Below are 17585 nucleotides of genomic sequence, written 5' to 3'. Positions count from 1 at the left end.
TTCCGTCAACTTATTTTTTGTATGTTTTTTTTATAAAACCTACTGGCGACTCCATATTATTTACTTATATTTCGAAAAAGTAGATTTTTTCAGCGATCTCACACCCTCTTGTCCGAGACAAGTTTGCGTCACCAATTCTCTTGTCTTATTACAATCTCCAACTCAATGCAAGGTGTCTCGCAGCTCGTACTTGCACTTGATCATATATTGAGTGGTTTCCTTGATCTGGAGAGTAACTGTCTGACCGAAATTATCTACCGTAGATATCTTCCGAGCGTGGCCACGCATTTCCAGTTCACTACTGCTCGAGTCGCCTTGAGATTTCAAACAACCCTGATAAGGGGTGGATAATTCCTATCGTACTATTCCCTTTGCTCAGCCACACTTCATCATAACCCAAAATATATACCCATTTGACTTCATTTACGACAGTCGTAGAGCATAAATCAAAACTAATCAGAAATTTGTGCCAACTTGGGCGAATAGTCTCTAGTCAAAAGAATTGACTCATAAGAATACTATAGCAGCTCTTGCCACGACCAGGCTTTATGAATTACCAGAACTCTATAAGCGGTCATCGCCCGAAAGAGTGTCCCATACTGATCGCCTATGTGATCGACTAGTCATCCCATATGACTCTATAGCACTTGAACTTGCCATCAATCGCATCACACTCTAGTCACTTCGAGATGTCACCTCATATAAGTAACTAGGGGCGAATACCATGTCAATCCAGTTCACTTTAATGGGGTTCAATTTGTCTCCACAACCCATTTGTATATAACAAGGTAACGGGTAAGTTTAATAAAACTCAAACGATAAATGCGATTATCATATATGAATAGTTGAATACACTATTACTACTTCATATCTTATAATCTTTAGTGTACCTTTTACACCAGTTAAAATGCAATAAAAACATGGCTAGTGGATATACCATATATCCAAACATTCCAATTTTATCAATTGCTATTTCCTTCTTTTCAATGTTATATCTAATAATATGAATTTATCTAAGTAGATGTCTAGTCCCCTTACCAGACTTGGGCTCTTTAACTTTAACTTGAAAGATGCTCCCACTGTTATCATATAACTTGTGATAAAGTCATTGGTAGAGGAATTTACTCTCATTCCCTATGTTGACCATTTTGTCACAATTTACTCAGATTCCTTTGGTAGAATTTGCAATGTACGAAACTAAAACACTTTTCTAGTCTTTTACAACTAAGTCAATAAGATATTATAGGATTTCAACAAATCCTTTTCGGTTTGGAAAATAAAGTTTGTGCAACCCTTCAACACATAACTTAGTTTATCATCCAAACATATGAACGAATCCTTAATTCTTCTCAAGAATCTCAAGGATGTTCTTTAAGGCTTTCACAAGCCATATCATGGGAATTATCTTGTCATTGACTTATTATGCTCTTAGCATATACTTCATCACGGCGTGTGCGTCTGTTGGCATACACGATCGTTCCAATGGCGGAAACATTAGAAATCGACTTCATGTAATCAACAACTTAATAGGTTCAGTGAATGATCATGACTCCATCATAGTAATTCCACTTTCATCACCTTGAATATCCCATTCAACCTTGTTTGTGTTAAACAGATGTGAAGGATCTTATCCTCATAAGACTCTCAACTCTATGCCAATATTCTCTCACATATATTCTAAATCTAGAATACTTTGCATCCCTTTCCAAGTCTCCCATCACCCTTTCACAGAAGATAGCATTGGTACATTATTCTCAATAAATAATATGTTATCAATATGTAAGACATGGAAAAACAATTCTAGCTCCCACTTAACTTTATGTATAATCATGAATCTTCAATCATGTGAATGAAACTATTCACTAATATCACATGAACGAAAAGTATAATCCTTTAATGCTTGCTTAAGACTATTCTAAGATCACTTAAGAAAGCTACGCATAATTATGTTAGGATTCTTAGATATTTATCTAAGGTTTTGTGTTCCAAACACATCCCTTCTCTAAATTCCCATTTTAGAAAAGCGAATTTTTAGTATCATTTGCCATCCTTCAACAAAATAAAATGTGGCGATTTCTAACATAATTTATCTTGATCAACATCTTTATGTCAATCTTATGCATTTGAGTACTCTAAACCTCTTTTTACCTTTAAAGAGACCCTCGCTTTAAAGTAAATCTACTCTTTGAGTAACAATTTTCGGATTGTAATGCTACGGCTCGTATGTAACAAGGTCATAATACTATCACTTTCACAAAGCAATATTTTAACCAATAAGACATGTGCGATTAACTCCCACTGAACTATGCTTCCACTCTATCTTTATAGATTATAGTTCAACTCTATCATCATGCCATTTTATCAAATAAAATAAAACAACCAAAACCCACTAACACACCCACCATTTCGTTCCAACCTCCATAAAATAGACTATCATTTTATTTTGTCAATTTGTCATTTGTCACACAATATGTCACATATAGTATTTTACATGTTATTAATTAATTTAATGCATATTTATCACATAAATATCATTTTATAAATTAATTAAATTACATACAACAAATTGACCAATGATACTTGATCGCATAAATAAAATGGGTCTTATAATTATAATTCACAACATCTTGTAATTATAATTAACCATTCATTCTTATCTCTATTATTTCTCAAACAATAAACAATTTTTGTAACAAAGCATTTTTATTAGTAAAATAAATCTTATTTAATCCCATTACAATAAGATATCAATATTCTCTCTCACAAGTGAATTGTACAATTTTAAGGAATTGATCACCTTGTATCGTCATACAATTAATCAATTTATCTATTAAGGGAGTTGTCCTTTAGGTGTGACCTTAAGGGATCAACTGACCACCACCGTCATACGACAGTAATGTCAAATTGTAGTTAGCCAATCATTACCGATTAATGATGATCGGTTGATTTTATAATAAATCATCCCTTACGTATTCTTAATATGAGATTTAAACATGTGATCGCACTATTGTTGAGGTGTAACACCCCCATTTATTCGGGAGCCTTTGGCTAGACATTCCCAAATAAATAGAACTGTTACCATCTCGGTTTCCCGAGGTAGTAGATACAAAAGCCAACTCACCAAAGTACTTTAAATAAAAACTTTAATGATTACATAAGTTTTACAATTTTAGTCAACTAAAACTTAATATAAAAATAAATACAACTCGCAGCGGAAAATAAATAAGTGATATAACTATATATGTGATCTAGACTTCAACTATGGTCCAAGTCAAGCTCTCATCCCAATGCTCCCGAGTCAGCTAATCTTTAGTTCCTGTCAAATCTGCTCCCCATAAAACGGTTCACCGCAGGTGTTCACGAATACACTGTCAACCGCGAGGTTGAGTAGGAATAAAACTAAACAACAAGAACATACAATTATCAATCCAATTCAATTCACTTTCATTGCACAACCCCCTGACAACGTGCTCCTTTCCTTTACTTACACTACTTCAAAACTTGTGATGGACATCGGACTTTTCGCTATATGGACATCGGATACACAACCGATGTAGAGTTGGTCATGTCCATTGTGGATTAATGGACATCGGATTTTAAACCGATGTGCATTAAAATTTGCACATCGGATTTTTAGGAAAACCGATGTCTATTTGATCAATGGACATCGGATTTTTAGGAAAACCGATGTATATTTGATCAATGGACATCAGATTTTTAGGACAACCGATGTCTATTTGATTAATGGACATCAGTTTTTTGCAAAAATCCGATGTCTATAATTATTATTTTTTATAAAAGAAAAAAAAAAAAATATTACGCTGTTGCCCATATTAGTCGTACACATGATGACAATGCAAAATGATTCCATAATCAACAAAAAATATCTGTATACAATCAATCGGTTATCCAAAGCCAATTACAAAAAAATTTCATCTACATAATGTGTCAAATTTACTTAGACGACTAACCTATACAAAAATATAAACCGATATGTAAACTGACTAATTGTTTTAAAAATAAAAATAAAAATAAAAGGTCGAAGAGACAAGACTACTTGGCAGCCTCAGATTTGCTCATCTCCCATTAGGCATATTACCAAGAGAATCTGGTTCAACACAACAAAGTTAACGAGAAAACAAAATATCAACATAGAAGATCCTATATAACTAACAAGACACATACACCACCCATTACAAACATTTGTTTACCCTTGATTAAAACAACTCTCACAAAGAATAAAAAAACGTAAATAAATGATTGAGATGGAGGGAGTACTCTGGAGAGAAGAGTAGAACGAAATTAAACATATACTCCGTGTATAAGAAAGTAAACTTACAGTGTGCAGATTGTAAAGGAAACGATCAACACAAGCTACTAAACGATAAAGCTTCCAAAATAATATATATACGATGAATCTCCATCTGTCAATCATTTAATCATATAAAATAGTTAATCAAACTACTAAAATTAGTTTAACTATTTGAAATTTAAAAGAGTAATCGCCGAACAGCTAACGCCATAAGATGATTCCATGCAACATTATCTACCTTTGGATAACAGCATAACAAAAATAATATAACAAAAACAATCTCAAAAACAATCTCAAATAATATGACAGCAAGCATTACACTGTTCCAGCAATGGCCGGTCCAATTGCATTGCAGAGCGACGTGATACTCAGAGCAATTCCGTTAGCTGCTCCTCTTTGTTCTTGACTCTGGTTTAACAATTTAACCGAAACACATTTCAAATTAAAGAGTTCAATGAATGAATGACAATAAAAGCGAGTCACAGAAACACAACTTCGAAAGGAAATATTACCACGGCTCTATTTTGCTGGAGAAACAATCCTATTGAGATTATACACTGTTGCCAAAATCAGAGGTTATAAATCAGAAAATACACGGATTTTGCGAGTCAGGTGGTACTAAGATTAAAATACATACCGAAAAAATATTTTGCAGGATAGAAGAAAGATCGATCGCTAGTGTGAGAGTTACGCCACGTAAATTAGTAGTGACAGGGAGACATGTTAGGAGAAGTATACTAAGAACCTTCACATAGAAAGCAAGAGTATCAGTGTCGAGATCAAAACTCAAACTAAAGTTTCATCAGTGTCGAGACATTACCGCTCCAGTACGAGTGACTGTCAACGGTCCTAGAGATCTTCCTAAGACCGGGTACAGAAGTAGGTTACAACTTAACATACCAATCCCTACAATCATTGAGCACCCTTGTATATATTCCGTTTATATAGTCGTGGCTGAAAAACAGTCATCAGAAATCAGAACAAGGCTTGGAGTACCTGCTGCTGCAAGAGCTTGGCCAACATTGTCAGTTGAAAAACTCAATCCTCCTAATGACCGAGGACTCACCGCCCACAATGAGAATACCTAGTCGAAAATATCAAATGTTCACATTTAATCTTGATTCCGTATCAGTTAACCTCAAATAAACATATATAGTTGGAAACTGCAAATACCTCACTGTATGGGGTATCATGCATCTGAAAGATACTAAACACGATGATCATCGACATCAAAGGCCAGTTTCTGAGAAGGATGAGCGAGGAATTGGAGGTTTTTGATTCGGTACTTTGCGATTTTTCAACATCAGTAAATCCAAGTTTATCCTCTGCAGAATGCGAGTGCAGGGTTTCCTGCAACAACAGTTTACTGATCAGTAGCAGGAAGCATTCAACTACAGCGCGGTAAGGGACACAATACGGAGAACATACTGGCAGCCAAAAGCAGCCAAAAGCAGATAACAAACACAAATAAAGCGAATATTGATATCGCCAAAGATGCTAAGAAGTAAGGGAACCTGTAATCGAGAGAACCATTAACAATTCATCAAATACGGTTAATTACATGATGTAATAGGGCAAGAAGAACTCTAGTTACCTCCCAAAAATCGATTCCTGAGAAAATACATTCGGGAATTTTACTGCAGGCTGTGGAAATGTAAATTGGAAATTGAAAATATAGCTCAAACTCAACTGAATTCTGTTGCATAAAAGTCAACTGAACTGAATTCTGTTGCATAAAGCAAATTAAATGAACTGAATTCTGTTGCATAAAACTCAACTGAACTAAATGAACCATCTATAACTCCTTAAAACACATCCAATTTCTAAATCATATAAAAGTATAACGCGATGTCCATCCAGTGAAAGATGAATTGCAACAATCTCGGGTTTGTTAATAAGAACCGAAACAAGAACAACCATTGTGGTAGCTCCCTTGCTAAGCTGAAACGGCTGAAGTCCAAAGATTCAACCAATTTTCAAACAAAACCAACATGCCTAAACAATAGGATGAAACTCCAACTACTCCTGTATAATCCTATGAAAATTTTACAGACAATTGCGAAAAAGAACTCAACTTTATCAACGATCAACTAAAAAGAATCAAACCCCAGAAAAGTTTCAACCTTTTTCCTCAATTACAAACTATACATCAACTCAAATTACCTCAAAAACAACACTTAAAGTGTCATAAAACCAATGAAATATTTTAAAAAACGTATACAATCAAAAGAACCGATGAACTTACAAACACTCAAATTATAACACAATCAATCAAGCAAAAGCAAAGCAAAAAAAAAAAAAAACAATTCCTACTCGTGACGGTCACAAGTTATGATGACCCTCACAACTGATTTAAATAACATTAAGACGGTCACAAGTTATGATGACCCTCACAACTGATTTAAATAACATTAAAAAGGAAGGGGGTTATGAGACGTCACAAGCTTACGACCGTCACAAGCAAGACTATTGTTTGAGCAAATTGATTCATCTTAGTATCATAAATCTGATATGAAATAGCTCGGATTTAGAATCATTCTAGTGTAAACTATTGTTTGAGCAAATTGATGATATGAATTAATCAAGGTTACCTAGGATTGCAATCCACTTTGTTTGTAGAAATTATAGGAATGTTTTGAGCCAACTTTGCAAGGGTCTGCATACAGGTGAACAGAGAATTAAATTGCTATCGAGCCAAATACTCGTTGAAATGGAACGGGTTTAGAAATCGTATGTATGTAATCATACCATAAAGTTTTAAGTCCAACAATAGCAAGCTTTTGACACCATTGAAATAGAAAATATCCCTTCCGTCTCCAACCCACAAACAATCAACCTCAATCCAAATGCAAAGAAATGAAAGTGACACAATAACTCATACTACAACAATGATAGCAGAAGCTTACCATGGCAACCATATGGAATGTAGGGATTTCCTTTATATGAATCACCACAAGTACAGACATTGCAATGCCATCTGCACTCCCATTACAAAAAGAACTGCAATAAAACATGCTATTCGGATAAGCGGACGCACCACCTAGTAATGCCGCAGGGTCCCAGTACAGCAAAGTTGGAAGATTCTAGACTCCCAATCTCTTGAATAATCTTGTCTTGTTTTGAGTAATCCACTAATCCAACATCTAAACAGGAATTACCCGCTCGATTACTAAAAAAAATTAGCAATTCAACTCCCTCATCACCAACATCGTTAGCGTAATTAACTCCACAAATCATCTCTTTTACTCAAATCATCAGTAGAAAATGAATTATCTTCAAATTGAAATCAAATTTAATTGAAAACCCTAACCCTAATACTTAATTGTACCATAATATGACAAAGTTTATTGAATCCCAAAACACAAACATCATACAAAACCAAAATTCAGTGATGAATGAAAACAAATCGTCAAAAACCAAATGATTTGCGATAACTTAAAATTATTGAAATAAAGAATCGTACCTGACTGAGGGTTGCGAACTAGAAGGTTGACGAATTGAGACGAGATAGTTGTGGGTCGTCAATGACGAGGTGTCTGCCGGCGATAACACGGTGGTTGTCGGTGAAAGGTTGGCGGTGACAAGGTCGTTGTGGGTAATTAATTGGGTTTTGGGTGTCATTGACTGATTGTGTGGATGATAATATTGAGAAGCTTGTGAAAGAAAGGTCGTAATGAAGACCTGGGCTCAATATTAACTTAATTTTTTTTTAAATTCTATTCTTCTTATTTAAGGCTACTGTTGCTTATTATGACGTTGCCTTTTATTTGCTTTCACTTTAGATGCACATCGGTTAAATGCAATGTTCCATGTCTATGACTTTTATATAGACATGAGTTTTATTAAATGTCACGTGTCCTTTAAAATCAGAAATAATGGACATGTGTTTTTTAACGCAACCGATGTACATATAATTATCTGCACATCAGGTTTTTGCAAACAACCGATGTGCATGTTATGTACATCGGTTTTCCAGATAATCCGATGTCCATCGACTGATGTCCATAACGAGTTTTGTAGTAGTGTTAGCACAACACCCTTAACAACGTGCTCACATTACTTTGGTACCCCTCCCTTTAGCAACGTACCGCAAATATGTAATAGTACCCCTCCCTCACAACGTACATATTACCATCACCCCAGTGTACAAACTCCCTCAACAACGTACAACTGACTGTCGCACAGCTTTTCGCAATCATCACATTCCAACCAACGATAGAAATTCAAATCACCTCATCAATACTATTAATAGTAGCCAACACAAATCAATATAATTCACCCTCTGAACAATTACGATATGATCAATCAATATATGCAATCTAATTCTCCCTTCCAACAATTACGATAATATCAACCAACACAATTCACATACGATCAATTCACTTTAACGTAAGTAATCCACCATACCAATCATAGATAATTAAAAGTCGAGTTGAGTACGATTATCCTTACCTGGCAAGCAAGCACTCCAATTACGCAATCCAATAATTAAAGCGAACAAATCCGATTATAAACTCTTCACAATTTCCGTCACCTATATAATAATAACAATTACAACAATTATAATTACTAACTTTATTTATTCATTTATTTATTTATTCCTTTTATTTAATTATTTATTATTCAATTCATTATATTAATTTATTCGATTATAATTTAATTTAATAAATTATTTTCCCGTGTAAACGATTACGTAAACTCGACTTAATAAAAAAATAAAACAAATACACCCCCATGCACACCCCCATGAAATCCCATGACACCTCGTGAAAACAAACACAAACACCACCCCCATATTACGGCAAAACCGAGTTAAACCCCTTCCTTTAACCCTCCTATCACGCCACCCCTAGCCACAGTCAGTACCACCCAAACCAGCCACCTCCTAGCCCACACCACGGACCATCCAACCATCCCCCAACCACCAGCTTAACCGCCGCCAACCACCCTCAAAAACACGCCCTAATACACCCGACACCAACAACACTCACCTGACACCCCCATAAAACCCGTCCCAAAACCACCACCTAACACCAACTTAACCGCCACCTACAACCACTAATCAACTCACCAATCTACCCTCAACAAAAGCCACCCAAAACCACCCCAACCCAGACCTCATACAACCACTAAAAGTACTCTCGAAAATCGCCTGCCCAAACACGTCCTCCTCCCCTATTTTCGCCACCACCACCGCAAACTGCCACCTGCCACCATACCACCACCACCAAAAGGACCGACCACCTTTCCCCGTCACAACCCCTCCATACCCAGGTCAAGACGAGGTCAATTAAGGGTTCAGTTACCCATTCCAATCACCCACAACCAAACCCGTATAACCCCCTGACCAGCCACCTTTAGCCGCCCTAAACACCACCCTACCACGGTCAACAATGGTCAGGTCAGAAACTTGGCAGTCCAATGTCGCTATAGGTCCAATTCCCGAGTCCTATGGTGGTCTATATAAGTCATACTATCGATCTAAAGATGCTTGCATGAAAATAATATAAATCGATTTAAGATGAAGAATTACCTAGAGTTGATTAATTGATTTATGTTAATTCCTTCTTCTTTCGTCTCCTAAAGCTCCTTCTTTTAATTTATGAATTATTTCTCAGATTTAAGGTGGTATTTATAGTGTAATATTTAGAGAATACGAGGCCAATTAGGAAACTATGTAACTTACCTTATTCTAAGTAGTATAGGAATTATCATTACAATTATATTATTATTATTATTATTATCAGATATTATTAACCTTACCATAACTGTGATTTTCTCATATAATACTTACTAATTTATTATTTGCCATAACTTATTATCATTATTGATATAATTATTATTACTTTTATATATTATTATTTCCATATTATATTATTATTAATTCCCGATATAAATCCCGATTACACTCACACTAATTTAATAAATTTTGGCCCAACCAATCAATGGCACACGGTCCAACACTCGATTACCAACTAAGCCCAAAGCACAAATATTAGCCAAACCCAACTCCCGACATGAACTATTAATTTATTATTTAATTAACGTCTTACTTGTATTTATTATTAGAAATGTCATTTAATCACTCATTAAATTACATAAATTATTCTTATAAATTATTATTAAAATACGGAGTATTACAGTCTTCCCTCCTTAAAATGAACTTCGTCCAGAAGTTCGCCCACAACTACCACCACATCATTTATAAACATTCCTACAACTAAGCATCATCTAACACCATCATCCATTTACGATTATCATCCATACCAATCACATCACAAGGTATCACAACAACAATTCAAAACATTCGTAGTATTACATTCCTTCCCCCTAAAAATTAACTTCGTCCTCGAAGTTCGGAATATCAAACAATAGTAACTAACAGTTCATTGTTGTAACGCCACAAAATATTAAAACACACATTATAATAGAAAACAAGTATTATTTCCAACACGAATTAATGGTTAAATGAATACAGAAATATTTGATTTACTTCCGAGTAGCAAAACCACAACTTAAACTAGCTTTTGGCGAATACATTGCCAAAAAAAGTAATAAACTATCACAAAAGCTATGCATAAATGTTTAGTTACTCTTTTCTTAATTCATATGACCCTCCTAAGTCTATTCTCAAGACGAGCCCATTTGTGCTTCCTAGGTTTAGGATCAGGTGTAAACTTTTGTCCAACATAAATCACATCATCTTCCATCTCATAGTCTGAGGCTCTCTGCTGTCAAGGTTGAAGTCTATCATTATCATCATCATACGGTCCAGTCCACATAATATCTACTACTTCCTCCTCCTCCTCATCATCATCGCTAATTTCTATCACCTCACAAGCTTCACTCTTCTTTTCTCCAAGGAACATACATGACTCTCCCTCCTCATCACTACTCCCATTGGTATGACTAAATTGTTCAGGTCCAAGGTTGATGCTATGGTTATCAGCCCAACATACATATACTAGGTATCTCAATCTGTCTAACACGACATCATAGGTGAGATGTGGAGGATAGATAGATCCATAATAATGACTATGATTCACATGCATCTTGTAGTTATCATACTCAGTCATGTAATCTGCTCTTACTTTCCCTAAAGGTCTAGAGAACGGTAGTGTGGTAACCAAAGTGTAGGCTCTAAGATGAGTGTCAGTTAGGTACTTTGAATTCACTAGAGCTCCATAAACATTCATTTGAGATTCCAAGGCTTTGCAATGCTCGTTCAAATCTGAGTTTGGGTACATGAATAGGTCCTCTGGGCGCAAAAAAGGATTCATCCTAAGGAATATAAGGGAATCAAGTTAGGTTACGGAATTCATATGCTAGTGTTTGTGCGATATAAGTTGCATATGGTTACTAGATGTATGCTTGGTATGAATGGAAATGCTATAAATATGCCAACTATTGGGTTGGTATGACGGTCACTTAATCTAATGAGGTACTACCCACCCTTCCTTCACAATTGATTTATTATTCGTTCATTTTAATTTCTATCAACAACATCTAACTTAAACATGGAGGCAATATTGGCTTAGGGCAACACGTTCCGCATATCACTAGACATATTATTCTACTCCACATAATTAGCAACATCAAAATAGAGAAAGTTAATGAACCATGAGAAAAAGAATAAAGTCAAAAAATTCAAAGGGTCAATTTATAATGCATTTTACAAGCTACTTGGTCGAAACAGAAATTTTACAGCAACTTGTCCGAAACTTAGGCCAAATTGTAAAAATCACCATAAATTGTCAAAATATTTTATTAAAACGTGGCTTAGCAATTTAGAAACATACATGATTTTATTAAACAATGGCGTTGGAATTATAACAAATAATTCAGTAGTTTTTAAATGGCAAATTTTACAAAAACATGGCGCGAAAACATCACTGTACATGAATATTTCGACAACTGTCCACTAAAATATTTATTTCTCCTAAACCGTATATTATTTGAATATGAGACCAGTGGCATATGAAATCTAACTAACAAGGGTATCATACAAAAAAATCTCGGGAAAGAATTTTAAACCGACAGTAAATGGCAGCCAAAACAATCAAGCGATAAAATTTCGAGAAATCAACCGAAAGCACAACAATTAATACTTCACATGTTTAATCATATTAACCCCTTCCACATACATGCCAACATATTTTCCCCATATCATCATGCTTATAACAATACTTAAATAAATCATGTCACAACCCTCCTCCGTAAAATAAGGTTACGCCCCCGAAACCGCGACCATTAATGACAACAATATGCAACCAAGACAGACAAAATTCCTAAGAGAAATCTACTATATTCATTTTAAATTACCCCACACTCACAATTATTCTCTCAAGGTTACCGGTTCAAGACTGGAAGGGCCGGAAGTTTGGTCTGAGAGGCCCTACTCATCCCAAGCCTTAAGGGTGCTCCTAACAATTTCTACCCGGGTTCATTTTATTAGACACAACCTATATTCATTTATTGTTCATTAGTTAGGCCTAAGGATCGTTTTGCTCTGATACCACTTTGTAACACCCCCATTTATTCGGGAGCCTTTGGCTAGACATTCCCAAATAAATAGGACTGTTACCATCTCGGTTTCCCGAGGTAGTAGATACAAAGTCCAACTCACCAAAGTACTTTAAATAAAAACTTTAATGATTACATAAGATTTACAATTGTAATCAACTAAAACTTAATATAAAAATAAATACAACTCGCAGCGGAAAATAAATAAGTGATATAACCATATATGTGATCTAGACTTCAACTATGGTCCAAGTCAAGCTCTCATCCCAATGCTCCCAAGTCAGCTAATCTTTAGTACCTGTCAAATCTGCTCCCCATAAAATGGTTCACCGCAGGTGTTCACGAATACACTGTCAACCGCGAGGTTGAGTAGGAATAAAACTAAACAACAAGAACATACAATTATCAATCCAATTCAATTCACTTTCATTGCACAATCCCCTGACAACGTGCTCCTTTCCTTTACTTAGCACAACACCCTTAACAACGTGTTCACATTACTTTGGTACCCCTCCCTTAACAACGTGCCGCAAATATGTAATAGTACCCTTCCCTCACAACGTACATATTACCATCACCCCAGTGTATAAAATCCCTCAACAACGTACAACTGACTGTCGCATAGCTTTTCGCAATCATCACATTCCAACCAACGATAGCAATTCAAATCACCTCATCAATACTATTAATATTAGCCAACACAAATCAATATAATTCACCCTCCGAACAATTACGATATGATCAATTAATATATGCAACATAATTCTCCCTTCCAACAATTACGATAATATCAACCAACACAATTCACATACGATCAATTCACTTTAACGTAAGTAATCCACCATACCAAACATAGATAATTAAAAGTCGAGTTGAGTAGGATTATCCCTACCTGGCAAGCAAGCACTCCAATTACGCAATCCAATAATCAAAGCGAACAAATCCGATTATAAACTCTTCACAATTTCCGTCACCTATATAATAATAACAATTACAACAATTATAATTACTAACTTTATTTATTCATTTATTTATTCCTTTTATTTAATTATTTATTATTCAGTTTATTATATTAATTTATTCGATTATAATTTAATTTAATAAATTATTTTCCCGTGTAAACGATTACATAAACTCGACTTAATAATTAAATAAAACAAATATACCCCCATGCACACCCCCATGAAATCCCATGACACCTCGTGAAAACAAACACAAACACCAGCCCCATATTACGGCAAAACCGAGTTAAACCCCTTCCTTTAACCCACCTATCACGCCACCCCTAGCCACCGTCAAAACCACCCAAACCCCTAGCCCACACCACGGACAATCCAACCATCCCCCAACCACCAGCTTAACCGCCACCAGCCACCCTCAAAAATACGCCCTAATCCACCCGACACCAACAACAATCACCTGACACCCCCATAAAACCCGTCCCAAAACCACCACCTAACACCACCTCCACCGCCACCTACAACCACTAATCAACTCACCAATCTACCCTCGACGAAAGCCACCCAAAACCACCCCAACCCAGACCTCCTACAACCACTAAAAATACTCTCGAAAACCGCCTGCCCAAACACGTCCTCCTCCTCCTCCTCTGTTTTCGCCACCACCGCCGCAAACCGCCACCTGCCACCATACCACCACCACCAAAAGGACCGACCACCTTCCCCTGTCACAACCCCTCCATACCCAGGTCAAGATGAGGTCAATTAAGGGTTCAGTTACCCATTCCAATCACCCACAACCAAACCCGTATAACCCCCTGACCAGCCACCTTTAGCCGCCCTAAACACCACCCTACCACGGTCAATGACGGTCAACAATGGTCAGGTCAGAAACTTGGCAGTCCAATGTCGCTATAGGTCCAGTTCCCGAGTCCTATGGTGGTCTATATAAGTCATACTATAGATCTAAAGATGCTTGCATGAAAAGAATATAAATCGATTTAAGATGAATAATTGCCTCGAGTAGATTAATTGATTTATGTTAATTCGTTCTTCTTCCGTCTGCTAAAGCTACTTCTTTTAATTAATGAATTATTTCTCAGATTTAAGGTGGTATTTATAATGTAAGATTTAGAGAATACGAGGCCAATTAGGAAACTATGTAACTTACCTTATTCTAATTAGTATAGGAATTGTCATTACAATTATATTATTATTATTATCACATATTATTAACCTTACCATAACTATGATTTCCTCATATAATACTTACTAATTTATTATTTGCCACAACTTATTATCATTATTGATATAATTATTATTACTTTTATATATTATTATTTCCATATTATATTATTATTAATTCCCGATATAAATCCCGATTACACTCACACTAATTTAATAAATTTCGGCCCAACCAATCAATGGCACACGGTCCAACACTCGATTACCAACTAAGCCCAAAGCACAAATATTAGCCAAACCCAACTCCCGACTTGATCTATTAATTTATTATTTAATTAACGTCTTACTTGTATTTATTATTAGAAATGTCATTTAATCACTCATTAAATTACATAAATTATTCTTTTAAATTATTATTAAAATACGGAGTATTACATGAGGACACATTTTCCAACAATCTCCCACTTGTCCGAGACAAGTGTGCGTCGCCAATTCTCTTGTCCTATTACAATCTCCCACTCAATTCAAGGTGTCTCTGTTAGAAATCTATATCTCATTACTTGACATATTTATATATGTTATGAATTAATTTAGTCATAAAATTAAACATTGATCTTATGCATGCAAACAATAATGAAAATAAGGAAGAAATCGTCAACCCTTACATTGATATTTCAGATTATTGGGCACAAGTAAGATCTCCTTCTTACTTGTTCTTGAGCACTCCTAAAATGGAAGAACAAGGATTCAAGTGTAGAATCCCTCCCAAGGATTAATACCCAAGGTAATCTCTTAACAAAAATTAATATTATTATTACTAGAACAATATTAATTTAAATAAAATGACCCAAAAATATTTATTTGGTTCTCTTAATTTCGGCTAAGAGAAGGAAAAGGAAGAAGTTTTTATCTCTCTAAAAACTCTATTTTTGATTGTTGAATGAATGAATGAATACACTAACATTTCATCTAGTGTATAAGGTAAAAATTAGAGGAAAAACCCATGGTTTTCTCCTTCTCAAAACCGGGTAGAGGGAGGGGGTCAAAGGGCCAATGCATGAGCAAGGTTATCTTCACAAGAACAAGTAGGCTTGCGTGGCTAGTTTTAGGCAAATATGATTATGTTTACCACTAATATAATTAACATAATAATTTCCTAAAACACCCCATTATTTCGGTCATATTGAGATAAAATGGATTCCATTTTATCTTTGTCAATTTATCAATTTGTCACATGTCACATGTCATGTAAAATTGTTATGTATTTTTAACATATTAAAACTCAACGCATTAATAAAATACGTCATATACAAAATCAACTTAGTAATTCATAATTACTTGTACCAAAATATTTTAGCAATTATAAATCACAACATCTTGTATTTATAATAAATTATTCATTCAATTGCAATTGTTTTCTTAAACAATAATTTCGTCTAAGCAATAAAACAATTCGATCACGTAGACTGTATCTTATTTAATCAAATTATAATGAGATACGTAAATATTAATTCCAAAATCTCCGTCAATTTTAAGAAATTTAATTAACCCATATCGTCATACGATCAATTAAATAATCAATTAAGAGTGTTACCCTTTGGTATGACCTAAGGGGATCAACTGGTCACCACCGTCGCACGACAGTAATGTCAAACTCTAGTCAGCCATTCATTACCGATATGTGTGGACCAGTTGACAGTAAAATATTACTTCCCAATTGTATCCTTTAAAATGAGGCTTAAACATGTGATCATCATGATAGACAGTTGTGATCGCATTATTGTCGGAGGACACATATTCCAACAATCTCCCACTTGTCCTCGACAAGTGTGCGTCACCAATTCTCTTGTCCTATTACTATCTCCCACTCAATGCAAGGTATCTTTCAGGTCGTACTTGCAAGTGATCATATCGAGAGTGGTTTCCTCGATCTGGAGAATAACTGATTGACCGGATTATCTACCATAGATATCTGCCGAGCGTGGCCACGCATTTCCAGTTCATTACTCCTCGAGTGGCCCTGAGATATTGTTATAACCCTGACTAGGGGTGGACAATTCCTATCGCACTCATTCCCTTCGACTAGTCACAACCATCATAACCCAAAATATGCCCATTTGACCCCATTTACGAAGGTCGTAGTAACACAAATCAAAGTTAATCTGAAACTGTGCCATCTTAGGCGAATAGTCTTTAGTCAAAAGACTCGACTCATTAGAATACTATAGTAGCTCTTGCCACGACCAGGCTATATAAATTTGCCAGAACTCTATAAGCGGTCATAAGGCTCGACAAAGTGTTCCTAACAGTCTGCCTATGTGATCGACTAGTCATTCTCATATGACTTTATGGCACTTGAACTTGCCATCAATCGCATCACATTCTAGTCACTTCGAGACGTCACCTCATGTAAGTAATTATTGGCGAATACAATGCTAATCCGCGTTCACTTTAACGGGGTTCAATTGTCTCCACAACCCGTTTGGATGTAACAATGTATAAAGAAAAGGTAAAAGACAAATGTGATTATGAACATGAACAAAAACAACACTTTTATTTCATTTCAAAATCTAACAAAAACTTGGTACACTTTTAAGTCCCATGGA

The 17585-nt window shown here is 35.5% G+C and overlaps 1 protein-coding gene and 1 long non-coding RNA gene across 2 annotated transcripts; both read right to left on the bottom strand.

Moving 5' to 3' along the window:
• Nucleotides 1–4046: 4046 nt before the first annotated feature.
• Nucleotides 4047–6047, bottom strand: LOC141631701 (protein ZINC INDUCED FACILITATOR-LIKE 1-like). Its single transcript, XM_074444337.1, has 7 exons — nt 5907–6047; nt 5486–5809; nt 5309–5396; nt 5133–5218; nt 4950–5057; nt 4825–4869; nt 4047–4720 (listed from the first exon to the last, which is right to left on the bottom strand). The coding sequence occupies exons 1-7, from the start codon at nt 6045–6047 to the stop codon at nt 4628–4630; spliced, it is 885 nt and encodes a 294-aa protein (XP_074300438.1). The 3' UTR covers nt 4047–4627.
• Nucleotides 6048–6070: 23 nt separating this feature from the next.
• Nucleotides 6071–7998, bottom strand: LOC141633818 (uncharacterized). The gene is made up of 3 exons (XR_012538571.1): nt 7776–7998; nt 7061–7312; nt 6071–6968 (listed from the first exon to the last, which is right to left on the bottom strand). It is a non-coding gene; the product is annotated as an uncharacterized LOC141633818 (long non-coding RNA).
• Between the last annotated feature and the right edge of the window lie 9587 nt (nt 7999–17585).

The sequence above is a fragment of the Silene latifolia genome, chromosome Y, assembly GCF_048544455.1.
Source record: "Silene latifolia isolate original U9 population chromosome Y, ASM4854445v1, whole genome shotgun sequence".
Classification (NCBI taxonomy): Eukaryota; Viridiplantae; Streptophyta; class Magnoliopsida; order Caryophyllales; family Caryophyllaceae; genus Silene; species Silene latifolia.
Note: the sequence above shows the minus strand (reverse complement) of the source record. Positions and strands in the feature narration are given on the sequence as shown.